Source organism: Calliopsis andreniformis, chromosome 4 (assembly GCF_051401765.1).
Source record: "Calliopsis andreniformis isolate RMS-2024a chromosome 4, iyCalAndr_principal, whole genome shotgun sequence".
Lineage (NCBI taxonomy): Eukaryota > Metazoa > Arthropoda > Insecta > Hymenoptera > Andrenidae > Calliopsis > Calliopsis andreniformis.
The window spans coordinates 13,846,531-13,871,236 of NC_135065.1; the positions used below are offsets into that span (position 1 = coordinate 13,846,531).

The 24,706-nt window shown below is 38.4% G+C and overlaps 7 protein-coding genes across 13 annotated transcripts; 4 read left to right on the forward strand and 3 right to left on the reverse strand.

The window, feature by feature from the left end:
• Positions 1-215: 215 nt before the first annotated feature.
• LOC143177962 (uncharacterized) lies at positions 216-3,256 on the reverse strand. Of its 2 annotated transcripts, XM_076376314.1 has the most exons (7): positions 3,227-3,256; positions 2,763-3,028; positions 2,504-2,580; positions 2,329-2,410; positions 2,031-2,241; positions 775-1,961; positions 216-687 (listed from the first exon to the last, which is right to left on the reverse strand). In XM_076376314.1, exons 2-7 carry the CDS (start codon positions 2,820-2,822, stop codon positions 478-480), a joined length of 1,827 nt encoding a protein of 608 aa, XP_076232429.1. In that variant the 5' UTR covers positions 2,823-3,028; positions 3,227-3,256; the 3' UTR covers positions 216-477. The 2 variants fall into 2 exon arrangements, with proteins under 2 accessions (XP_076232429.1, XP_076232430.1); XM_076376315.1 differs by lacking the exons at positions 2,329-2,410; positions 3,227-3,256 and having other exon boundaries at positions 2,763-2,820.
• A 458-nt stretch (positions 3,257-3,714) lies between these two features.
• On the forward strand, positions 3,715-5,957 carry Ccs (copper chaperone for superoxide dismutase). 3 transcript variants are annotated; one of them, XR_013001687.1, is made up of 7 exons: positions 3,715-3,887; positions 3,952-4,150; positions 4,219-4,408; positions 4,482-4,548; positions 4,624-4,805; positions 4,894-5,031; positions 5,242-5,957. XR_013001687.1 is itself a non-coding variant. In XM_076376317.1 (6 exons), exons 1-6 carry the CDS (start codon positions 3,873-3,875, stop codon positions 5,052-5,054), a joined length of 819 nt encoding a protein of 272 aa, XP_076232432.1. In that variant the 5' UTR covers positions 3,715-3,872; the 3' UTR covers positions 5,055-5,189. The 3 variants fall into 3 exon arrangements, 2 of the variants coding, with proteins under 2 accessions (XP_076232432.1, XP_076232433.1); XM_076376317.1 differs by lacking the exon at positions 5,242-5,957 and having other exon boundaries at positions 4,889-5,189; XM_076376318.1 differs by lacking the exon at positions 5,242-5,957 and having other exon boundaries at positions 4,894-5,189.
• Positions 5,958-6,809: 852 nt separating this feature from the next.
• Positions 6,810-10,597, forward strand: LOC143177960 (uncharacterized). Its single transcript, XM_076376311.1, has one exon. It carries the CDS (start codon positions 7,203-7,205, stop codon positions 10,008-10,010), a length of 2,808 nt encoding a protein of 935 aa, XP_076232426.1. The 5' UTR covers positions 6,810-7,202; the 3' UTR covers positions 10,011-10,597.
• A 192-nt stretch (positions 10,598-10,789) lies between these two features.
• Rpp25 (ribonuclease P protein subunit Rpp25) lies at positions 10,790-24,613 on the forward strand. The gene is made up of 5 exons (XM_076376320.1): positions 10,790-10,930; positions 23,785-23,895; positions 23,968-24,146; positions 24,209-24,319; positions 24,393-24,613. Exons 2-5 carry the CDS (start codon positions 23,785-23,787, stop codon positions 24,610-24,612), a joined length of 621 nt encoding a protein of 206 aa, XP_076232435.1. The 5' UTR covers positions 10,790-10,930; the 3' UTR covers position 24,613.
• On the forward strand, positions 11,056-12,133 carry LOC143177968 (peptidyl-prolyl cis-trans isomerase H). Its single transcript, XM_076376322.1, has one exon. It carries the CDS (start codon positions 11,429-11,431, stop codon positions 11,981-11,983), a length of 555 nt encoding a protein of 184 aa, XP_076232437.1. The 5' UTR covers positions 11,056-11,428; the 3' UTR covers positions 11,984-12,133.
• On the reverse strand, positions 12,341-15,994 carry LOC143177963 (tyrosine decarboxylase). 3 transcript variants are annotated; one of them, XR_013001686.1, is made up of 5 exons: positions 15,855-15,994; positions 15,215-15,427; positions 13,474-14,930; positions 12,830-13,375; positions 12,341-12,476 (listed from the first exon to the last, which is right to left on the reverse strand). XR_013001686.1 is itself a non-coding variant. In XM_076376316.1 (4 exons), the coding sequence occupies exons 2-4, from the start codon at positions 15,413-15,415 to the stop codon at positions 13,369-13,371; spliced, it is 1,665 nt and encodes a 554-aa protein (XP_076232431.1). In that variant the 5' UTR covers positions 15,416-15,427; positions 15,855-15,994; the 3' UTR covers positions 12,356-13,368. The 3 variants fall into 3 exon arrangements, 1 of the variants encoding a protein (XP_076232431.1); XR_013001685.1 differs by having other exon boundaries at positions 12,356-13,034; positions 13,185-13,375; XM_076376316.1 differs by having other exon boundaries at positions 12,356-13,375.
• Positions 16,995-21,718, reverse strand: LOC143177961 (aromatic-L-amino-acid decarboxylase). 2 transcript variants are annotated; one of them, XM_076376313.1, is made up of 14 exons: positions 21,402-21,718; positions 20,724-20,947; positions 20,524-20,637; positions 20,344-20,395; positions 20,201-20,271; positions 19,897-20,139; positions 19,707-19,832; positions 19,390-19,628; positions 19,119-19,293; positions 18,862-19,027; positions 18,737-18,789; positions 18,453-18,649; positions 18,304-18,381; positions 16,995-18,233 (listed from the first exon to the last, which is right to left on the reverse strand). In XM_076376313.1, the coding sequence occupies exons 2-14, from the start codon at positions 20,922-20,924 to the stop codon at positions 18,095-18,097; spliced, it is 1,854 nt and encodes a 617-aa protein (XP_076232428.1). In that variant the 5' UTR covers positions 20,925-20,947; positions 21,402-21,718; the 3' UTR covers positions 16,995-18,094. The 2 variants fall into 2 exon arrangements, with proteins under 2 accessions (XP_076232428.1, XP_076232427.1); XM_076376312.1 differs by having other exon boundaries at positions 21,346-21,718.
• Positions 24,614-24,706: the final 93 nt, after the last annotated feature.

Sequence of the window (24,706 nt, forward strand, 5' to 3'; positions counted from 1 at the left end):
AGTGGAATACGAATGTATAAAATTACGATGAAATTGAAATTACAATGAAGTAAATAATATTCCAATGCTTAATTTTCTGATAAATGCTAATACACTTGAGAAAATGAAATCCTTAATGTTTACTGTTTGAAGTTTTTCATCTTATTAAAACATACATGACATATAATTTATATATTTATTATAATTCAATTCGTATATTTTTTATTATTCAAAAGAAAACACGAATTATTATATATATATATATTTTATATATATATAAAAATAATGAACAATTCCGTTCGTAAGTATAATGATGTTTCAGCAGCACCTTTCCTTATTTATATATAGAATTCTCTATTATTTGCCTTGTTATGTAACACTGGACGATATGCTATTAAGAATTAAATTAAAACTTTGTATACCATTCGTTCAAAAATTTGCAATTAAACCACTTAATCAGAGTGAATACTATATGCGAATTTACATTAATACACTCTTCTATTGCGGAGGTGGTTGATATCCGTAACCACCATACTGGTTTGGTGGAGGAGGGCCCTGAGGCCCAGGTGGAGGAGGCATGTGACCACCAGGTGGTCGTGGCGGATATTGAGGATATCCTTGGCCTGCTGGTGGCGGTGGATAACTTTGAGGAGGGTACTGAGGATGTCCATAATGTTGTCCGCTTTGAGGTGGATGAGGAGTGTATACCTGAAATTTACAATTTACCCATTATCGATAATATTCTGCATATTATGTACATTCTATAGCAATTAGTTTTCATTTCTAAGCTAATACCTGTGGTTGTCCACCTGGTGTTGGCGGCACGTACGTCTGTGTAGTAGCTGGTCCATAACCAGGTTGTGGTTGTGGACCTGGAGGTGGTGCAGGACCTTGTGGTGGTCCTGATGGTGGCTGGAATCCACTCGGAGCCGGACTTTGGGACTGTTGCTGTTGCGATTGGGGTGGTGTCTGAGATTGCTGTTGAGATTGTTGAGGCTGATGTGGTGGTTGATGCGCAGGTGGTTGATGAGTTGACTGATGAGAAGATTGATGAGGAGCGTGGGGTGGTTGATGGGGAGATTGATGAGGTGGTTGGTGAGGGGGATGCGATGTTGGATGTGGCGTTTGATGAACAGGATATCCGGATGGAGCAGGTACCGATGGAGCGTAATTTCCGCCCTGTGACGTAGGTGGTGGTCCGCTACTTGGTGGGTACGTCTGAGTCGAAGCAGAAGGCGTACTTGTTGGTTGACTGCTTTGAGCATAAGTGTTAACTCCGCTTGCAGAAGCGGTACTAAATGGAGGAGACGTGGAAGCTGGACCATACTGTGTTGCACCAGGACCAGGGCTTGGCTGATTACCATAATTAGGTTGAGGACCAGTGTTCTGTTGAGATCCTGGTTGTGGAGGTTGAGCTGCGCTAGATGTAGGAGGAGTTGGATAATTCTGAGGTGGGACATTATTCGCGTAGGTTTGAGAAGAAGGAGGGGGATAATTTCCAGGCTGACCGCCTCCATATGCATTTTGAGGCGGGGCCTGGGATGGCGGTTGCTGGTAATTTGGTTGTGGGCTAGGACTACCATACTGTCCCGGTTGTTGCTGTTGATTACTCGATGGAAAGTTCTGTTGTGATGGATTAGTAGGAGGATAACCTTGCTGATTTGGTGGTGGTGGACCATATCCCGTGGGAGGTTGAGTGCTTCCTGGTGGTGGATATCCACCTGGTTGAGGACCATAACTATTTACGGTTGTCGGAGGACCATAATTTGGTTGCGTCGAAGCGTTATATCCTTGTTGCTGAGAAGTATTTGGTGGTCCGTATTGATTTGGTTGTCCTGGAGTGTATGCTGATCCTTGTGGCCCTTGATAATTGGAACCAGGACTTTGATTGTTGTATTGAGTAGGATACCCTTGTTGTGAAGGTTGCTGGGGATAACCTTGAGGTCCTCTATATTGCTGAGGTCCAGGTGCAGTAGGTGGTCCTTTGAAAATATAAATGTTGATGTGAAAAATTTTCGTCTAGAGCATATGTAATATAAAATGTAACATACTATTTATAGCTGGTCCTTGTCCAGGCATTACAGGACCACGATATCCACCCTGTGACATTGGCTGTCCTTGATTAAAATTCGACATAGGTAATGCTGGCTGATTGTTTGGAGGCATTTCTCCCACAGGACCAGCAGATCCAGCAGGAGCATTTGGAAGGCCTTGTGGATTCATCATGCCATGTTGGGGACCATTAGGAATTCCTTGCGGAGGCTAATCACAGAAAGAAAGGTACTGATATCTTACTCTTACATTATTAGCCTATATATTATGCTTTAAATCATAGAAAGTATATCTTACTGGTAATAATGCTTGTATATTTTGATTTGCATCAGCAATTGATGCCAAATATACTAAGTTACGATGTAACATCTGTTGATATCTGAAATTGCATGATAAATACATTTACAATAGCCACAGATGGTTTCTGAGTAGCTTGAATTCAAAGGTGTTCAAACATGTGTATGAAACTTACTGTATACATTCTTGTGGTTTTCCTTTATTCTGGTATTCCTGTATTGTTTGTATAAGTTGACTATTTTCATCAAGCATCTGCACAAATTTATTTGTCATATTATTAAATAATTTACCTATTTGTGTAACATTTTTCTTAAAAATGATTGCTAACATTAAAGTTACACTTTCTAAGTAGTATCATTTTATCGAATATCACCCTATGGATATACGTAAAAATAAATAATATAATATTAATAGTAGTACGTATTATTCGATACCTTTTGTATTTGGGCAGGATTCGGTGGCGGCCTACCGCGTTGGGCAAAGGTCACAGACATGTTTTTTAGGCAGTTTAGTAATTCTTAAATATTCACAATATACGTTATTTACTTCTATTTTATAAATCCTTTGAATGCAATGCGTAAGTTAATGGTTTCTTTCTTTGAATTACTGTACACATTTGAAACTCAAAGATTTCGTCACAGTATCGGTTGTCCACATTACTGCACCCATAACTTTAATCGTCCAGGAAAAAATGAACTAACTGAATAAAATTAAAGACTTGTTGAGAAAGTTAAAAACTCGCTGATACCTTTTAATTGCAACGCTCTTTCTTTAAAGAAAATTCTAAATATATAGCGAATCGCCGCTAATATGATCGCTTTGCAAAATTTCTAGTTTTACAAATAAGAGATGGTAGCCTGTCCATTTCTAAAATAGAAAGCTTGGGAAAAGAGCGTACCGTGTGGCAAATGCGCGAACTATTCGTGGCAAAATATAAGCGACGACACATCAGTAAAAAACTGAAAATATGATCCAGTTCAGTGTAATGTACTAAAAAATTTCATTCCTAAGTTTTATTTCGTGAAGTTCCATGATTTGCAATTTGAACTTCGAACTTATGACGACTAAACGTGGCTCATATAAAATCACTGTTTGTTTCGTAAATACTAATATAAATAATATTTAATCAGTATTTATTGTTTAAAGAATTTGGGAGCTTTTTACTTTTTATCAAATTTCAAAAAATAATTGTGTTTTACAAAGTCGGTATTGTAAATCATATAACAGAAATCACATAAAAATAAAAGATCTAATCTATACTTCGTCGATACATCAGAAAACTTTAGTATCACTAACTCCACTTAGGTGGTGCATGTGGTTTATTCTTAAAGATGGAGCAGTTCAAGAGGTGTAAGTGTTAAGCCATACCGTATTCGTTGTATACAGGTCAGTGGTTAATGACATTCGGACCGGTTCAAACGCTCGAAGCTTCTGCAATTTTATAGAATTATGGCAAACGTAACCTTAAAATTATTAACAGATTAAATCTATTTTGCAATTAGAGAAGATTTATTCAAAGTAAAACAAAATACAAGGACAACAGAATGACTTCAGCAAAGGTAAACATTATTGTAACGAGTGAAAAAGTGTAGAAACAAATTGTAATCCTTATTTTTATTTCAGATTGAATTTGCGGTAAACATGACTTGTCAAAAATGTGTCGATACTGTACGCAATAAATTGACTGATATTAGTGGTATTAAAAATGTTGATATATCACTGGAAAAAGGAAATGTCGTAGTCGAAACCAGTTTACCGTATTCTGTGATTCAAGAAAAAATCGAGCAGACTGGAAAGAAAGCTATTTTGAAAGGATATGGAGGTATAGAAAATAAATATTTGTAATAATGTTTTTAATAATATATAATTGTATAATTCTATGTATTATAGATAATTCCAGTGCTGTTGCAATGTTAGGAGGAACTTCAGGCTATAGTATAAACGAAAACATAATGGGTGTAATAAGGTTTGCACAGACTCCTGATGGATGCATTATAGATGGCACAATTGATGGATTAAATCCAGGAAAACACGGTATGCACATACATGAATGTGGGGATATTTCTAGAGGCTGTGATAGGTAAGGATATATTTATTTGCAATTTCTGTATTTATTTCTTGTCATCTTTTATGTTTCATGTTTTTTTTTTTAGTGTTGGAGAACATTTCAATCCAAATAATAGTGTACATGGTGGACCTGAAGATGAAATATTTAAACGAGTAAGTATGATAATTTATATTTTAAAAAATCTATTGAACTATTTTATAAATAAAAAGGATTTTCTTTAATTACAGCATATTGGTGATCTTGGAAATATAACTGTAGATAATTTTGGTAGGGCTACTTTCAGAAAAGTAGATAAACTCATAAATATACCTGACATTATTGGAAGATCTTTAGTCATTACTGAAAAGCCAGATGATTTGGGAAAAGGTGACAATCTAGAATCTAAAATAAATGGAAATAGTGGAAACAGGTAAAGTTTGTAGTACTTACACATAAATAATCTAATGACTACATTGACTTGCAATCTTTCATATTTATTTTATATTTGCATAGATTAGCCTGTGGAGTTATTGCTCGTTCATCTGGTTTATTTGAAAATACAAAACAGATTTGTGCTTGTGATGGATTAACGCTATGGGACGAAAGGGATAAAGCAATCGTACATAAACAAAAAATCAAGAATTATTCTGGAACAAGTAATAACTGTATAATATTCTAAATACTTTAATAGCTTTTAGTCTAGTTTAGTCAAATTCTTAAAATTAAAATACATATTTTTAACACTTAATGTTTAATACTGTATATAATTTATATGGAATAATATATTTATATGCTTACAGTTAGAATGCATGTATATATAGATAAATAATTTCTTTTAATGAAACCTGTCATGTTTTTCTTTTCAGCAAAATTATAAATAACATGAGGAAAATATACAACAGATTTATAGGAATGAAAAATGTGGCCAATCCATTAAAATAATTACATATACTGTGAGCACTAAAAGAGCTTTAATATAAACATTTTAATGAAAATATTTTATTATATTTTTTTACGAAATATTTTTTTTTATACATGTAGCAATAAAAGGCTGACAATTTAGTAACTTGTTATTACAGAGTTACATGGTGAAACTGTTTCTTTGTCGTTCGCCAAATTTATTATTGAACGTGTATCTCAAATGATTACACCCTTTGTAAATGAAATTTTTAAATTTGATGTAGATATAAAACATTTGAAATACATACCAGAAATCTATAGTCAAAAGAATTTTAAACAAAATGCTGTAGAAAAAAAGAAGAAAATATTCGGATACACAACATACTCAATGAACCAAAATTTGTTCTAAATGATGCATTTCTTAATAGTATACCTGAATGGTTTATGAACGAATTGTATAAAGCCAAGATTTCAGGATCTTTGATAAACTTGTTGGGTCAATGATTATACATTTGTCCAGTACAAGTGGAAGATGATGCTTGTCCCTCAAACAATATGATTAGCTTAAAAATTCTTAGTGTCATATTTGGAATTCTAACGCCAGAAATAAATAACAACACCAGTTTCCTTGATATGTATAATTAAAAATTAAAATAAAGAAATTGTATGTCATGAATTAAAAGGCATTAACACTGTTCCTCTTCAACAGCTTAGAAAAATTCTATTGATTCCAAATGGATCCAGTCTTATATTCTAACTCAAAATTATTCGATAGATCTATTGTTCACACTTGTCTAGTATGTTGTAACGATTTCAGTGCATTGTTAGGAAGTCCATACCCACAAATCAAGTTTACTAAGTTTGTCAATGGTACTTTACTGTACTATATAAATTAATGGTAATTAATAGTACTATATGAAAAACGTTTTTCGAAATTATCCTAGTCTTTTAAGATTGTTGGAATTACTTTTGTTGAATATAAAAAGCTCTAATTCCAATATTAATGGATAATTATGAACATTAAAAGTACATGTACATTGTTCATGCATATTCTATCACTTTAAAAATTATGATTGTAAAACTTCTATATTATTAATCTATCTATGCGGTAATTAGCCTTGAAAAAGTTATTGAATAAAAGAACGAATCTTTTTAGTATTATAGTCTTTTTTACTATCAAGTAAAAGTGTTATTAGTTTGAGAAAGATTTGGCGGGAAAATATATAAGATAAAAAAATTATACTTATGTGCCACCTGCATGTATACACACACGCATTTATGAAAAATTTGAACATGAAAAGTGATCGAGAAGAGTTAAGTGCACTTATAATTATCAGGTAACTTATTAAATGACAATCCAGCGAAGGTAATTAATAATTGATAATTATTGCGAGGCTAAATTAACCATTATCTTCGAAGTATCGAAATTTTAACTTGTTAGATCGGCTGTGATATTGCGCAAAGAACACCGACAACTTCAGGTGGCGCACAATTTGCAGTAATCTTGTACAAATAACCTTGTTGCACCACCGTTTCAATGGTGCATTTATAGAAATTTGTATAACGATTAAACCACGGTACGGCAGAGCAATCTCATGGGTATGCTTTTACGCGAGTAACTTGATCGTAAAATTTTAGCATACGTACTTTCATTGGTCAATGAAGATAAGAGTCAACTGTAGGCCGTACTGAATTCAAGTGTAAGGGAGTAGTAACATTTACTTCTTATATTTTTTAGAAATAATCATTACGAATAAATTAGAAATATGTAAAGAAAACGATCATTTATAATGTGTATATACACGTCGATAAGTACCGGTTGCTTATCAGTGATGACAGGACCTAACTTAACATGAGGTGAAACTAGGTTTCAAAAGGTTCCACTTGATATTATCCGTTAGTGTTTTAATAAAAACTATACTACACGATGGAAACCCACGAAAATGAGCAATATGTTACATTCCCTTTGTCTGGAATACATGATGGTATACAGGATAATATCATATCTCATGAAGAGATATGTGAACCTGTTGATGAATGTGTTCTTCAAGAAGGACTTACGGAAGTATCTGTAACAGATGTTAATTCTGGTATAACAGAGGCACAAGTTGCTGTTGAAATTTTAGCAGAGCATTCTGATGAGGAAGGTGAAAATCGTGTTGTATATCCTATATACATTAAGCAAGAAGAACAACAGCAATATACATCTGGTGATGATGAATCTATGGCTGTGGAGGCCCTCCGGCAACTTGGTGGAATGTATCCTTGTTTTGAAGATAAAAAAATATCTTGTCCTAATTGTGCAACTTTTTTTACACAAGCAGAAATGGAGAAGCATCATGATACTTGTAATGCTTCTAAACTATCCTGTTTGACTTGTGGGGAAAGATTTGAAAGGAAAATGGATTTAAATAATCATATGGTTTGCCATCAAGTGGGTCGTCCTTATGCTTGTAGAACATGTGGCAACTTATTTCGTTCAAAGAATAGCTTGAGATGTCATGAAGTACAAGTACACCAAGGTATTAGACTTCATAAATGTACTGTATGTGGAGCAGATTTTCAGAGGCCTTCTAGTTTATCTAATCATATGAAAATTCACACATATGTTGCTGGTCGTGCCATTATGCAGTCACAGAGTAATAATGTATCACAGTCTGAAGAGACATTTAAAAAATGGCCAGAGGATATAACCGAATCACAGAATAATCAGGTGCCATCATCATCTGTAGCAGCAGTACAAAATTATGATACAGTGCAGTGGACAGTTCCATCTTACAATTTTCACAATGAACAGTCAACAGTTAATGCAATATCTAATCCACAAGATAAGATGGACACTCTTCATGAATTTACTGTAATGCCAAATGGAGAAGTTACACAATTTGAATATACTCAGCAAAATAATATAAGTAATCAAGTCAATCAGCAATATAATATCTCATTAAATTCATTTAATAATACTGATACAATGGTAAAAGTGGAAACTTTATCATATAATAGTGAAAATAGGAGGCATTATGTAGAAATTGAAACAAATGATACAAAACCACATACCTGTAAACAGTGTGGAGTTAGTTTTTCTCGTGCAACAGCCTTATCCTCTCATGAAAAAATTCATTCAAATTGGAGTGCACCGATTGAATGTGAATATTGTGATAAACAGTTTCAAGATAGGAATCATTTAGCTACTCATCAAACAACTTGTGCAAAAAAGATGATGCAGAATAATATAGAACAAGGTACACCTAACAATAAATGGGGTAAACATGCATGTTCTGAATGTGGTAAAAAATTTGCAACTAAACAAAAAATGTTCAGACATCAGTGGATTCACAGAAAGAAAACACATTCTTGCGAGGTATGTGGGTCACAATTTGAGAAGCAAAATCAATTAGATGAACATAGATTATCAGCACATCCTGGTGATTCTCCATTCACTTGTACAGAATGTGGCAAGAGTTTTGTATCTCGTCAGGGACTTTGGGAACATGGCAGAACTCATGCTGGAAGTCCTGCTCATTTTCATTGTGATACATGTTCTAAAACATTTTCGTCTAGACAAGGATATTTAATACATCATCGTACTCATACGGGAGAGAGACCATATGGCTGCAAATTTTGTTGGAAAGCATTTAGAGACGGTGGAACTTTAAGAAAACATGAACGTATTCACACAGGAGAAAGACCTCATGTTTGCCCTTTGTGTTCAAGAGCATTTAATCAAAAAGTTGTTTTACGTGAACACGTTCGATGGGTTCACGCAGCGGGGAAGAACGAAACAGAAGTAACTGGACCTCCTTTTTCGTGCCCCATATGCGGTGCTTTAAACCAAGATCGCGATGAGTTATGCGCACACATTGTTAAACATTCTGACCAAATGATAGCAGAAGCAAAAGCTAAAACTAATAACAATGCACCAAAACCTAAGCCAGCTAAAAAGAAATCGAAAGCATCTCTAAATACTAGTTTGCAAGAAAAACAGGCAGCTGGAAATCATATGATTTCCAAAACGGAACAGACTGAAGCACTTTTGTCTATTACAGAAGCAGAAAAATCGGAAGATCAACAAATATTAAATGAAAAACAAAATAATACTTTTCTTGTAGTCACTACGGAAAAACGTAATCAAGAGTATATAGCAATATCCGAGCTTAAGCCTGATAATGTACAATTGATAGTTGATGAAAAACAAGATGAGAATGTGCACATTTCACAAACAAATCATAGTCACAGAGATTCGTTAAATATGATTGCTATGGATAAGCAGAATAATACAAGTCACATAGTGCATACTCAACAGGAAGGAAATGTACATGTTCATTCTGTTACTAATCATAATGAAGTAACTACTATGCATTTAATACAGACATCAAAGCAAAATAATACTTTACACTTAATATCAAAACAAAACGAATCATTACCGGTTTTGACGCTACCAAATCCTCAAGGCCATGACAATTTTTCCAGTCAAATTGCACAAATGAATAACAGTGATTTGCCTATGGATATGGTAACTCATCAATCAACCAGGCAAAATGAAATTGTTAAGGATCATAATGAAGTTGGGCAAGACTCATTAATTCAAGAGGGAACATCTCAAACAGCTGTAATACAAGTTGTTCATTATCATCAAAACGAAAGCGATGATGGGGAAGAATTGGTCTGTGGTATTTGTGGAGAAGACTTTAACGACAAAAACGTGTTAATGGAACACGTTAAAATTCATATATAATTATTGTTATTTCATTGCTATCCAAGTTTGTGATATTCTTATACTATTAATGTGACTATGTAGAATATATCGAGTCTGAACAGTTTTTATGTTGGGAGAACAGAAAATACTAAATACAGCTATTGTTTTCAATAGTAGTATTAGAGCACCAGGTTTCTATGTGTCTTGAAAACGCACTGATATTAAAATACAGGGAATCTTCTATTATATTTATACATTTTTAATTCACGGATTTCCGTTTTATTGTTTCCCTGAAAAGCTTTTGCACATTTAGATTGTATATTATACATGTGGTAAAATAATAATAATAATAATACATGTATATACATGCATTGAAAATAAAATCGAGTAGACGAAGATTTATATATTATATGAAGTACATGTTTATATTGAAATAAGTAAAAGGAATATTGTAAAAGAGAAATTAAAAAAAGAGGTAGTTCTGCTTAATGCAGTTTTATAAACATTGTTTGATTTTTTAAATTTACGTACCGTTGTAAGGTACATAAATATTAATTAAGTCAAATGACACTTGCAATGTAGAAACATAAGATGCAATAAGGAAATAAAGTGCATTTTATTTTCTATATTTACCTTTTACTTTTCTCACGTTATGTTATAAATGTATTGCATTATTTCGCGCAAAGATATAGTTTTCTTCGATGTATCAATGATTAAAAATTGTCTAGACCGTTACTTCATTTTGAATTTATATTTTCCCGCGCTTTTCTAAAACGGAATTGAGAGTCACGTGCTGTTGCCGGGATGAAAAAGAAGTGCGCGTTTAATTTATAAAATAAGTAATAGCATTTTGTAATTACTCGTAATTAAGTAATTTTATGATTCTAGTATAAAAGTGTTAAAAAATTTCAAGAATCAGTTCATTAAGTTTTACTGAATTGTCTACAGTCTACAGAAAAGTAAGTACTAGTATATAGAAAATTGTGAAAACATCATTTACGCACACGTGATTTTAAAACTTAGAAAAGTAGTTTATATCAATATTTCTATATTCTGCATTTAAGAACTTGAATTAATTCATTGATTAATTGGTGATATACGTTATAGACTTCATTCTCAATCAAACGATAACCTATAACATCAGACATTTAATATTTTTCGTTACGTATCCTACCGTACGAGAAAACGTGTAGTCAATATTTACATCATTCTGTGCTTGATACTTCAAAGTAAAAGTTTACTTAATGCTGTATATGTTTTATAATTGCATAAGAGATTGTATAAAATCGGATAAAAAGTTCTCTATGAAAAAGAAGATACGGTTTGAAACGAAGTAATTTTAACCTGAATTGTACACCGTGTGGATATCTGTGCAAGTTGAAGAGGTTATATTGTCACGATTTCCCTTTGATTGAATTAAAGAAAGGCCTTCAAGTTTTCATACGAACTTTGCAAATATGCCTACTTGGAATCAGATACAAGCTCAACTTCGAAATCCAAATAACCCGGTAGTGTTTTTCGACGTATCTGTGGGCACTACCGAAATCGGTCGAATGATCTTTGAACTCTTCGAAGACGTGTGTCCAAAAACGTCAGAAAATTTCCGACAATTTTGTACTGGAGAATACAGAAAGGATGGCGTCCCGTTGGGTTTTAAGGGTGCCATTTTTCATAGAGTTATTAAAGACTTTATGATTCAGGGTGGAGATTTTGTAAATGGAGATGGTACTGGAGTCATAAGCATCTATGGCGGTGGAACATTTCCTGATGAAAATTTTACATTGAAACATGACTCACCTGGATTACTATCCATGGCCAATAGTGGTAAAGACACTAACGGTTGCCAGTTTTTTATTACATGTGCCAAGTGTAATTTTCTGGATGGTAAACATGTTGTTTTTGGACGTGTTATTGATGGACTTCTAGTTATGAGAAAAGTAGAAAATGTTCCAACTGGACCCAACAATAAACCAAAGATTCCTGTTACAATATCTCAGTGTGGACAGATGTAATAATTATTATAGTTATAATTTATATTTTTATAAGTAAATATACATATAAAACATATCATAAATGTCAAACAATATTCCTCAAGAGTGAAGACAATATATTTCTTAATACTGATAACTTAGTTGCCTATAATTACATGGTAAATTAATAATTACCAGTAATTAGTTGCTTAATTTGAGGCTCCTAGGCATCTGATAATTTCTTATTAATACAAATTGGCTATTAGAATCAACTTATTGGTACTTACCATTATAAATATCATTAATCAGTTACAGTTTCATTACAGAGTTGATGACTTTGAAGATAAAATTGAACAGAAAAAGTTATTCTTTTACGAATTGTGATTTTATTACATTAAATTTACATACAATATAAATATTTCAATTTACCTTCTGTGTTGCATTGTGTTGGATAAAAAACCAAACGTTAACACGGTTTTTGGAAGTAAAACACCGAAAGTGGATCACTCGATCTAACATTAGAATCAGCATCGATCTACGAAATTTCAGTTTTTAACTTTTAGGTCATCCCTTCTCGTATCTAATTATTACGGTAATTTAGTTAGAAACTATCATTTAAATTTATACATATAATTCGTTCATTAAATAATTTAACGTGTCTATATGATAGCCTAAGAAACAATCGATGTACTTAACGGTGAGTCTTATCTTTGCACAACTACGTGTTAACTTTTTAACATACTTTGGTTTGTTACACGAATCGATAAATTGCTTACGCTACGTATTTTTTTCTTGTAATTCTTTCAGTTTTTTAAAAAACCTATACATTCTTAATGTACGTTTTCATCAGCACGTTATCTCTCGCTTCGATCGTTAAGTTGCACTTACGTTGCATAAAATAGTGCACAGAGCGACAAATTCCCAAACAACTGCAGTTGTATCAACATTGCAAATACCTAATAGCCAGTGAAATGTTCTATCAGAGGTATGCCATCGAATTTCAACATTTCCTTTTCCTTCTTCAAAATTGTCCATGTTTGTTTCTTTTTTAAATGAATTCATTGACATCGATCCACCGTTACAAATATCATTCCTTAAAAGAAACAGTTACAATACGCCCTGAATAACTGATACAATCTCTCCGCAGATAAGAGATGCAAAATCGACTGTAAAACTTAATTGAAGAAAAAAAATTGTACAAGAGATATCCAGCAGGATTAAATATCAGTTATCCGGGACTTACTGTTATATTCACGTGATACTCCAAAACGAGAACGGCCAGTTATCGAGTGCTTTCTCTACATCACACAATTCACGAATCGTCTGGGTATCATCATCATCATCATCATCATCATCCATCATCATCATCATCATCATCATCATCATCATCATCATCATCATCATCATCATCATCATCATCGGGATCGTCACGACCTGAAACAACAGTACACCGATCATCATGGTCAGCAGCTCACGGCAGCGATAGCAGCTGGTCCCTCCTCTTGGGCACCGTGAGCTGAGGCGCGGTCTACCTGCTGTTGCAGAACACGTCTTCCTCGATGGTATCGACCTGTGAATTGTCGTCGACAACCATGATGGGTGTGGCGCCGTCGTGGAGGCTCGACTTAGAGATGGATCGCTTATAAATGTCTCTGGTGACGCTCCTGGTGAAGCTGAACTTGCGCACCAATTTCTTATCCAGCGCGGCAGGACTCTTGGGGCCTTTCGCCCTGAATTCATCCTCCGTGCCCGCATAATGAGCGAGCATCACTTCGGTAGCGTGCTCTTCGATCACGTCCACGGCATAATCGATGTCTTCATCGCTAGCGTTCTCTTTGATCACGCAGAATCTTATGATATATTTACCCATCACCCTAGCGGGGATCATGTGGAGCCTGCCGGAGGCGTTGATGTTTGCCAACAGTTCCTGATTTATTTCATCGCTCTCCTTCAACCTGAAGCAGACCAGGCCTACCCGAACGTCATTGGTGATCTCGAACCTCTTGTCCTTCCTCATCAAGCTCTCGAATCGCCTGGCAAGCCTGATGTGATTCCTTATGTACTTCTGGAGGCCAGTGATTCCGTAGGATCTCATGACGAACCACAGTTTCAGTGCTCTGAAGCGTCTGCTCAATGGAATTCCCCAGTGGCGGTAGTCGATGGACTCTCCTGATCTAGCGTGTTGCAGATACAGAGGATCCACGACAAGAGCCGAAGTCAGCTTTACTCGGTCCCGAACCCACAAGCAGGAACAGTCAAAGTTAACCAGCAGCCACTTGTTAGGATTCGTGTTAAAAGAGTCTGCGTGCTGGATGCCCGCCATTAGGGGCCTCATCTCAGGACAAATGAAAGCGTTGCCAGCGTATGCGCCATCAACGTGCAGCCAAATGTTAGGATACAGTTTGCACACGGGTCCAATCTCAACCAAATTATCGAAAGCGCAGGATCCAGTGGTACCCAGAGTAGTGGAAACGAAGAAGGGCACCAAACCATTGGCCACGTCTTCGCGAATCGCTGATTCTAGTCGCTTACCTCGAAGGGAGCCTTTTTCGTCAGGTTCTAAAACGCGTAGTTTCACCAGACTGATCATCGCAGCCTTCTCCGCGCAGGAGTGAGCTTCCGTGGAACAATAGGCCACCAATCTTGGCAAGAAGGCCGAGTCTTCGGTGTTGGGGTCCTGTTCTTTCAGGGTCCTGATCGCTTGGGTGCGAGCCGCCAACATAGTAACCAAAATGCACTCCGAGGCGGACCCCTGAATCACTCCCCCACCCTTTGAGCTCTTATGCTCGGCTAGGAACTCTGAAGGAAGGTCGATCGCCTTGGCGTACCAGTCTAGAACAATCGTCTCTAATTCTGTGCAAGCTGGGCTGGCTGCCCAGGAGAAGCCTATGCACCCAATCGCATCGGATAACATGTCTCCCAGGATTGAGGGGAATGAGTTCCCCGCTGGGAAGTAGGCGTGAAAACGTGGATGCTGCCAGTGAGTGATCTGAAAAGAGGAATGTTTTGTAATTCTTAAGTTTTTCGTTTGTGCGAAGTTTTAACACGATATTTGGATGTTCCAGGATATGAGCATATCTTTTAAGTCCATCTATTATGTAGCTCCTTAATCGTTCCTAACGACACAACAAGAGAAGGTAGAGCAGAAAATAGTCGCACGGTGGATGGATCGCTTCGGTTCACGGTCGGCTACCTTTTCCACTATTTTCTCGTATTCGCGAATATTATTAACATCGAAAGAGGTCGGAATCGATAATCGAGCCTGACACTCACCCCGGGCATTATCTTGCTGTCGACGTCCCTCATGATGGCGTCCCATGACTCTCCTTTTGCTGGCGCCTCTTTGGGTAACATGGGCCTCAGATAACCGGGGTCCACATTCGCGGTTACCCTCTTCCCCTCCAGAGTGCGGAGGTACTCACAGATGTATTCGATCATCTCCTTGCCGCGCACTTGAAATTCATCGATGTTCATGATAGTCGCCCGCTGGAATGCAATTGTTAACGTGCATGTTAACGCGCTCCACAAAATGTGGCACGATTCGGCACGTTCACGCGTACGTGATCGTGGCAATTTTTGATGCCTTTTATCGGCCAAAGGAATGGAATTTACGTCAACGAGAAAAGAAGTATTGCGAATAAAATGCAGCTGGGTAAAAATAAGTTTATAAATTAAAGAGCACCATGGAGTGGGAGGAATATTTCTCAACTTTTGAATGGAAATATCTACAATTACTTTCGTTTTCCTCAGTTTCGTCGTTTAAAGAGTAAGACGTCTCACATTACGTATAAATTTCTTGCTTGTGCAGAGTCATTAGTAAATGCTGCATCAGCAAAGCCGAAAGGCCTTCCATCTCATGGTACCCTACAGCTTTAAACTCAACAACTCCCAACTGTAAATTTATTTCACTCACTTTACGCTACTATCAAATGAAAAACCAATCCACTTTGACGATAGTTCAATGTATTAATTTCAGGTGTATCCTTTCGGCCGCGTTAACGATTGATATTGTGTTCACTGTCGCGACCGCCTCGGAGGAAACGCGTAACAGGTTTGCACCGCGTTTGAACAGAGACTGGTAGCACCTGCCAAAGCGCCGGTCAGTTTTATGCGCGCCTCCACTTTGTACATCCCTGCTTCACGCAGATAAAATTAAGGCAGAGCTTTAATTATTGTAAAAAAATGTTCATTTGCCCGCTTTCTCGTGGTTCGCGACGTTAGAAACTTTCTGTGACACTAAATAATTATTCAGACTTGGTGTTCTAGAAGAGGTATACTTTGCATTTCTGTTTAAGACATTTAAAACTATTCTTCATAAAATATTCTACTCATGCTTCCTCAAAATTATATTGTTCTTTTTTTATAGATGTTCGTATCTTCAGTCTTCTATTTTTACCGTTTATTGTTCGCCAAATAATATATCTCACGAAACAAATAATTGGAAAAAGACGATCGATCTTCTGTGTAGGAGAGTTTGGCAAATCGATTTCGAAAATCTGAACGAAAATTCGTAGCCACCCTCCTTAGAGTAGCGGGCATCAATGGCGATGTATTCAGGGGGGGTGTGCTTGAATAAGCCCTGGCGTGTGTCGCCGATGATGCACGGGGAGTAAACTCGCCCCCTCCTCCCTTGTTTATAAATAGACGTTTACTCTTCACCTACATTTACAACACCCTGTAGAGAAGCGGTGACAGGTCACCGGTCAATCTTTGTAACATTCACACACATGTGTCGAGGTGATCACCATTTTCCCTCGTCGCCACCTTCACGCATGGTCTCCTCGCGTCCGGGCTTTTCGAATTGGATTTCTCGATCGAGGTTGCCCGAGGCCGATTGCCATGAATTAATCCCACCACAAACTCCCTTTTTCTTCGAACTATTATATGCATTTGCTATTGATTCGAGGAAGCTCGAGGTGAAACTTCATGGAGGAGAAATAAATAAGCTGTTTCAAATGATTAGGAATTCACTGGAGACGTGGGAATCAGAAGTACTCTGTGTTTAGTGGGATTCTTATGGTATGTTAGAGATTTTAATCAGTGAGCGTTTGATATACTTATATCTTTATTGAATATCTGAATTACGTAGCATGTTGGAGATCAGAGCAATGCAGTCACTCGAGTAGACACTCTCTAATTAATATTCTTCTCTAACTTGAGCAGGACATATGTTAGACGTAATTGAGGGGGCGCGATAAGGGTGTTCAATTACTTTTACACAATTCTCCCTCGAAGCTGCATTTTCGTTGATTCCCAATGTTACGAACGCAATAAGAACGAACAGTATCACGTGCATAATGATTCTTCGCGTAAGTTGATTACGCTGGCGCATGTTGACGTAGTACCTTCCAACGAGATTTATGATCTATCGATCACGTATACGCCCGTGATAATCTGGCTTTTCCGTGCGTCGAAGAATCGTGTGAATTAAAATAGAATCGAACAAATGTCACGGTTGCTTGGATCGCTGAACGCAAAACGAGGTCTGGAAACTTGTGGCCAGACCAGCAAATGGACCATCCAGGTGCATCACTCACTCTCGTGACCCCAGCCTCTTCGATCGCATGACCCGCAGCTTCTTCGTGACCTTTTTCCGACTTCCTTTTGGTGTGCCACCAAATTGTTTCTCCCCTATGATTCGCGAGGATTAACAATAAGGATCCTCTTTGGATGCTGATGAATCATTACTATTTTTTCTTAACAAAGAAATCATTTACCGTGTAGTATATTATACATATACTGTTTACACATGCACCGCGTGATTCTATCGCGATCCAAAGAGAGCACACTTACATAAACAGATCGATAAGCAAGTAAAGAAGATGTACTTGTATTTAGCAAGGGCCTCCTTCCAGTTGCTACCATCGTCGAGGAGATAAATTGTTTGCTATTATACAGAGTACCGAAAATTTATAATTGAAAGTAGACTGATGCCAAGGGATACGAGCTATCGATCGATTTTCACGCTATCCTTGCTCTTTCGTGACTAAACAATTCGAGAGAATTCTCTGATTTTTTGAAAGACTTGTGAACGTTCTTAAAGACTTGATTTGCAATCTTTTAGATAGGAATAATCCTCTTTCGTTGCTGTGAGACTTCAGTTCCGATCGATGCACCTGGAGAAGTACTGGAAAGTAGTTGGATCGAAACGATTTACGTTCTGCCGTTCGGTGATCTTCCGCGAGAAGGCGAACCTGATGGCGATGGCTCTGGGCTGCAACCATTGCTGCTGCCACGGCGACTTCCGGTACCACCTGCTTTCAGGCGCACCATAGTGTCCAGATGGCGAAATCTGAGAAAACAGTATCTACGTTTAGCTCAAGATTCTCTCATTTTTCACCAACTGTTTACTAATTCAGTACCTAAGAGATAGTTCACTAGTATCAGCAGCATCCCTCGCCTGCATCAGGTAGGCCAGTGGCCATGATATCCACGAACGCCTAAAATCTCAGGGTTTCATTGAACAGTTTTATTCTTTCATATTTGAAGGAAAAAAACAGCTGTTTCTTACGTAGTAGTATGAGGATTTGATCCAATGCCACCAATTGTCGCCTGCGTGTCTAATTTCGCCCCTGTCCTGTTCGGGGTTTTCGTGAATCCTGGCTGAATTGCTGGATCAGACACCATGCGAACAAAGAAGGACCTTCTCTGCTCCAAAGTAGCTTTCCTCTTCTTTTCTCGAATATCTGCTAGTTCGTCCATCACGTCCTAGAATTCAGAAAGAAGCCACAGGTGAAGAACTTAGAATATCAAGGACGAGAACAAAAAAGAAGAGGATTCAGTGATTCTTCTCACCTTGGACTCTAGTAACTCAGCCAGGTAGTCTGTTATAATACTCCACGCAATATCTATAGCGTTAAATAAATGTGTGGACAATTAAAATTTATGAAATTACCATGAAGGATTACAGGATTACTCACCGACGTCAGAGGCAGTCGCATTAGGTGCAGCAAGCGCAAAGCGGATCGTAAAACGTTGATTCACTCTGGCTGGTACCATGTGCAGTTTCCCTGAATCGTTAATGGTGCTCAGGAGCTTTTGGTTCAGTTTGTCGGAGCCTTTGGCGCGGAAGCACACTAAGCCCAACTGAAAAATTTCAGCATCTTGTTAGCTATATTAAATACTTATATCTAGATCTCTTACAAGTCAAAGAATTTGCTTTTTGTGGACTACTTACCACAACTTCGTTGCAAATTTCAAATCTAGCGTCCTTCCTGACCAGAGCTTCGAATTTTTTCGCCAGCTGGACGTGATTTCGAATATAAGCCTGAAGACCTGATATTCCATAGTTCCTCATGACGAACCACAATTTCAGGGAACGAAAGCGTCGGCTCAGTGGTATGCTCCAGTGTCTATCAACATTCAAAAAGTATAATAATACATATAAAATGGAACAAATCTCTAAATTAAAAGCTACAGAAAAGTTTTAGAAAGGCGGAGGGTGTCACCTGTAATCAATGGCTGTGTCTGCATGAGTGTGCTGAAGATAGAGAGGATCAACAACGAGCGCACTAGTTAGCTTGAACCTGTCCCTGACCCATAGACAAGAGCAATCGAAATTGGTCAGTAGAAATTTGTTAGTATTGGTGTTGAAGGAGTCTGCGTATTCGACACCAGCCATCAGATACTTTAGCTCGGGACAGATGAAGGCGTTGCCTGCATACGCTGCGTCCACGTGCAACCACACCTGTGAATAATGAAATTTTAGTTCTTCAAGAGGTCCCTGTCTGTTGAAAGTTCAATCATTTTGATCTAATGAACTTACACCTGGGTATTTTTTACAAACTGGTCCTATCTCCTTCAAGTTGTCGAAGGAACAACAAGCAGTAGTGCCAAGAGTGGTAGAAACGAAAAAAGGGATATAGCCCTCGGCGGTGTCAGCTTCTATCGCCTATCACAAGCGTATTTAACCAAGTAGAGTATGCAACGCTATGATAAAAAAATGGCAATTGTACCTGGCGCAGAGTTTCACCACGAAGAACGCTCTTCTCGTCAGGCTCTAGGATCCGCAGCTTCACGAAGCATATCATCGCATCTTTCTCGACAGAGCTGTGACTTTCACGGCTACAATAGGCCATCAGCTTCCCAAGAAGAGCCGTTTCGTCTAAATGAGAGTGCGCTGGTGATTCCTTGAGTCTTGCTATCGCTTGCGCCCTTGCTGCCAGCATGCACACTAAGATGCACTCTGAAGCCGAACCCTGCAGAATAGTCAAATAATTCTCTCAAGAGTTCTTCATAGAAAATTACAGCACAGATTACCTGTATCACACCTCCTCCTTTGCTACCAGGGCTAAAGTAGAGGAAATCTGTTGGTAGGCCGATGGCTTTACCTAGAGTATTAAGAAGTTGCTTGAATTTCTTAACATTCACGAAGGTTCATCTCAAAAATATCATGAATTTACCAAACCAATCACAGACTATCGTTTCCAGCTCAGTGCAAGCAGGACTGGCTGCCTAGAACAAATAAGAAACAGGGAGATGATCGAGCAAACAGCAATTTCGATCCATCACTCCAACGTTGTTGGAATTCACACCCTAATCTGACCAAGAAAAACATCCTCTGGAAGAATCTTTCCACTCACCCACGAAAACCCAATGCAACCTATCGCGTCAGACAACATGTCACCCAGGATTGATGGAAATGAATTTCCTGCGGGAAAGTACGCGTGAAATCTTGGATGTTGCCAATGGGTGATCTGCAAATACAGATTCCCTAAGTTATAACACATTTTATATTCGATTGGCAGAGGATTATCAAAGAGTTATTGTTTTTGTCGCTTACTCCAGGCATGATCTTCGATTCGACATCCTTCATAATGTCCTCCCAAGCCTCCGGCTGCTGTGGGGCCTCCGAGGGTAAGAGGGGTCGCAAATACCCAGGACCCACGTCTGGTGTCACTCTTCGGTTATGGATATTGCTCATGAATTCGCAAATGTACTCCACCATCTCTTTACCACGAACACAAAACTCCTGGATGTCCATGACGATTTCGTTCTTCGAAGGATCTTTGAAATGTATAGATTTCATTACCTTCTAAAGTAGACCAAGGATCTTCCGATTAGTTCTTAGACTGTCTTAGAGAATTCTCCACTTGACACTGGTAACTAAAAGCTTGGAATCACTTGTCAATTTCTTATAAAATTCCTCTGGTTTGGAGTTAACACAAATCGCATAATATTTTAATCTATTTCATAAAGTCAATCAATTTTTCTCTGCCTTTTCCAAACTACGATCCTACAATATTTAAATTTCATTGCTTAATGAATTCTCCTCTTGATTCACAGTGATTCCAAACTTCCTGACATTAAGGGCGATACTATGGTCAAAGAGAAATTCCTGAAATAGCCGAAAGAATTTCCCAAATATCTCCACTCCCACAAGAACACTTTTCCAGGAAACCAACCGTAAGATCCTCACGGCTTCACTGAGTTCGTCGTCTGTAGTCTCCGCCAGTCCTACCTGTTGCTAGACAAGAGGACGAGTTGGAATCAGTCCACGTCGAATGAGCCACCACCGAACAATCCTGAGTTCCGGCAACCGGCGCGGATATATCGAGGATCTAGGCGAAAGGAGCCCCGAGTCCTGCGCAAACGCGTCCTTCCGTGGGATCTACTTGGAGGATCCTCGAGAGGAACAGAGGAGATGGGCGGATCTATGCACGAGCTAGGACAATTTCCGTCAAGGGGATGTTCGAAATAGACACGTGGAAAGCTGACGTTTGGTTCTCCTGCGTTCCAGCCAGCTCATTCTTGCTTCTTATTCCAAACTTTAATAGTTACGCGACTTTCTCACGGGGCTCACTTTTTCATCTTCGTTCAACGATGGTTATTCGCGATGGCAGTCGTCAAATTGGGCAGGATTTCATTGAAAGGACCGTGTGTCGCCGATAGGGCGAGAGAAAAGTGACGTTTGGTGGCAGCTGTCTTCAAACCCAAACTTTCGAAATGATCATAGAAAATGATGCTCGTAACTCGCTGACTCACCCCGTGGAATTTGATTAACCGCCCTCCCCTTCTCCCAGCCAAAAGAGATACCAGTCGTTGGCTAAATAAGTCTAAAGAAATAAGTGATCGATGCTGTCATGGGGACATCCCTCGAAGGCACGGGGAAACAATAGACATGGAGGGAGTGAAACTTTCCAAAGGATATCTCATTTCGCAGGCTGATCGACTCGGAAATATGCGTGCGATCGTTCGAAAGACCAGCCGCGAGAGAATTCTCTTTGGGAGGAGGGTGGAAAAGTTCTCGAAACGGTTCTTGGTTCATTCGCGGCGGAACCGTCGAGCGTCCTCATCATAGAAGAGTTGGCCACTCGAATAAATTGGAAACGGAGCTACCCGAGGCGTACGATGGTTTATTACGCTGAAGAAAGGGCGCATAGGCATCGTTAAAAGGATGTCAGACGCAGAAACGGTCCCTGGATTCTTTCCACCGATAGAAGCCTCAAGAAACGATGCACCGAAGATGGTCGAAATCCTTGACCTTTCCTCTCAGTTTTTCCGGAATCCAACGCACATTAACGACATTGTCTGCTCAAAATTTGATTCTTTCCTCACTCAAAGTGAACGACGACACTTGCTCCAGAAAAGGAGTGCTACTCCAAATTCGACACTGCTCTACTTCTACTAGAGTTCTAAAGAATCGAGTCTTGGCGATGCAAAAGAGACGCGACTATCTGTGATCGCTTGGCCAGCAACTTGGAGAGCCAGTTGACCACCGATATAGGACAAATAATGATTTCTGCCTAGACACGGAACTAGGGGTACTTTCAAGCCAGTCACCGGTTGAATCTTTAAAGGGAATCGATCGCTGCTAAGGTGGTTCGTTTAGCGAACCACCATTTCAAGAGGGTACCAGCGTGATTTCCTAGAAGAAAAGGGGTAATTGAACATAAAGGGACAATTGCTGAAATAATAGCAGCAAACCCAAAGTTGCCGCTGGTTAAATACTTCAGATAGCGAGAGTAAAACGACGCCCTTTAGGGATAAAAACGTTCATAATGCTGGAATGCAGGGGCGAGGGACCGGTCGGGGTGCTTAATAATGCAATATGGCGTCGTGGCGTCGCGGCGCTATGCCGGCTATGTCGCATACCACCACCATATACGCCCACTCTGCGACCCCCGTTGCACACCCCTTCGAAGAAGCCAGTCGGGTAGGGGGTTCGTACCGTGCAATCGAATGCTGATTGGAAAATATTGATGGGGCTTTCCACGCGGTCTACCTCTCCCTTTCCTCACCCCGTGGATGCTTTTTCCAAGCTCGCCGTCGGAATTCCGGAAATTATATCGGCCGGCAAGTTTCGAGGGACGTCCTACTTCCTTTGACGCTATTAATTGACGATCTTTGAAATTGAAAGGGAGAGCCTGATTATAGGTGATATTAGAGTAGTAGATTTATTGTATTTGTGTGATGGGTTCGCTGTTGGAGAGGGGGTACTTGTGTACCTGAGGATTAGGCGCGCGAGACTCAGTAACAGGTAGTTACTCGCGCCCCTCCTTCAAGTTTTTGTATACGGACTAGAGGTCAATGCTAAGTTTAGTATGAGACGACTGTTCACTTTTGTTCCTGCCTGCGCCGAAGGCACATCACTGAAGGTTTTTAGATTTGGATACTTTATATTTTTTTTAAGTCTAAGCAGTTTAAGAGACTTAGGTCTCTCTATCAATGGTTTCAACAAAAGCATGCTGAAGAATGGAATTGGTGACCCACTGACGAAAAGATACGAATTCTCTCCCCTCCTTTAAAATGGCACTACTCGTTTGAATTCTTGAATCCTAAAAGGGAGAAGCTTCCTCGCAGTTATCACTTATTTACATTTTTTTTTTTTTTTTTTTCTTCAGATGGGTAAACTAAAAATGAAGAAAAGAAAGTGGACAAAGAACTTGGAGGATGAGCCATTAGACTCTGGAATTCCTATACCGAATTTACCAAAAAAATATCTTCTAATGCGCGTATGTCGACAGAATTTTAAAAGGAAATGGTGAGATGTAGCTTGATTTTATTATTTAATTCCAATGCTTCAGGTAAAAAGTGGTACAAAGATTAGAAACGTTCTTGGATATGCGCTAAAAGAATTTCCAAATTACGAAAACGTTGTTTGGACCTCAGCTGGCTGTGGGATTGGGAAAGCCATTTCTTGTGCAGAGCTTTTTAAGAAGAAGCAAAAAGGACTCCATCAAATCACAAAATTACGTTATGTTCAGTAAGTAGTATAATTTATTAACGAATTTTTTTTATTTTCATTAATTGAGACGTAAATTACAGGTCACAAAAGTCCAAAGCAGAGAATAAAAATGGCGCAAGCGTGGAACAGCGCCATGTACCAGAAGTATATATTTTATTGGCAAAAGAGATAAAAGATACGTCAGAGCCTGGGTAATTAATCTTGTCCTACCTTTGATACTTATACATTTTTTACAGTGCATTTAATATTATGTGAGATTTATAGTTATCAGGGGCCTAATGATTGTGGAGAATTCTCAAACGGCAAAGAAACGAAGAACGCAAAAGAAGGTGCGAAACAGGAAGCTAGTAGTAGTGTGACCTCCATTGACGCTGAAGAATTTGCAGCGATGGGATTGAGAACTGGTCAAAAGAGGCCAAAGAAAGAGCAGCGAGCGGAAGTACCGTCGAAAAAAAATAAAAAACGGAGAAACGCTGATCCGTAATAAAAGGAGTAAGAATCAAAAGGATATTGTAAGTAAATTTCAAAGAGTTCAAGTACCATCTGATAAAACAATGCGTTTAGTTTCACGATTGATT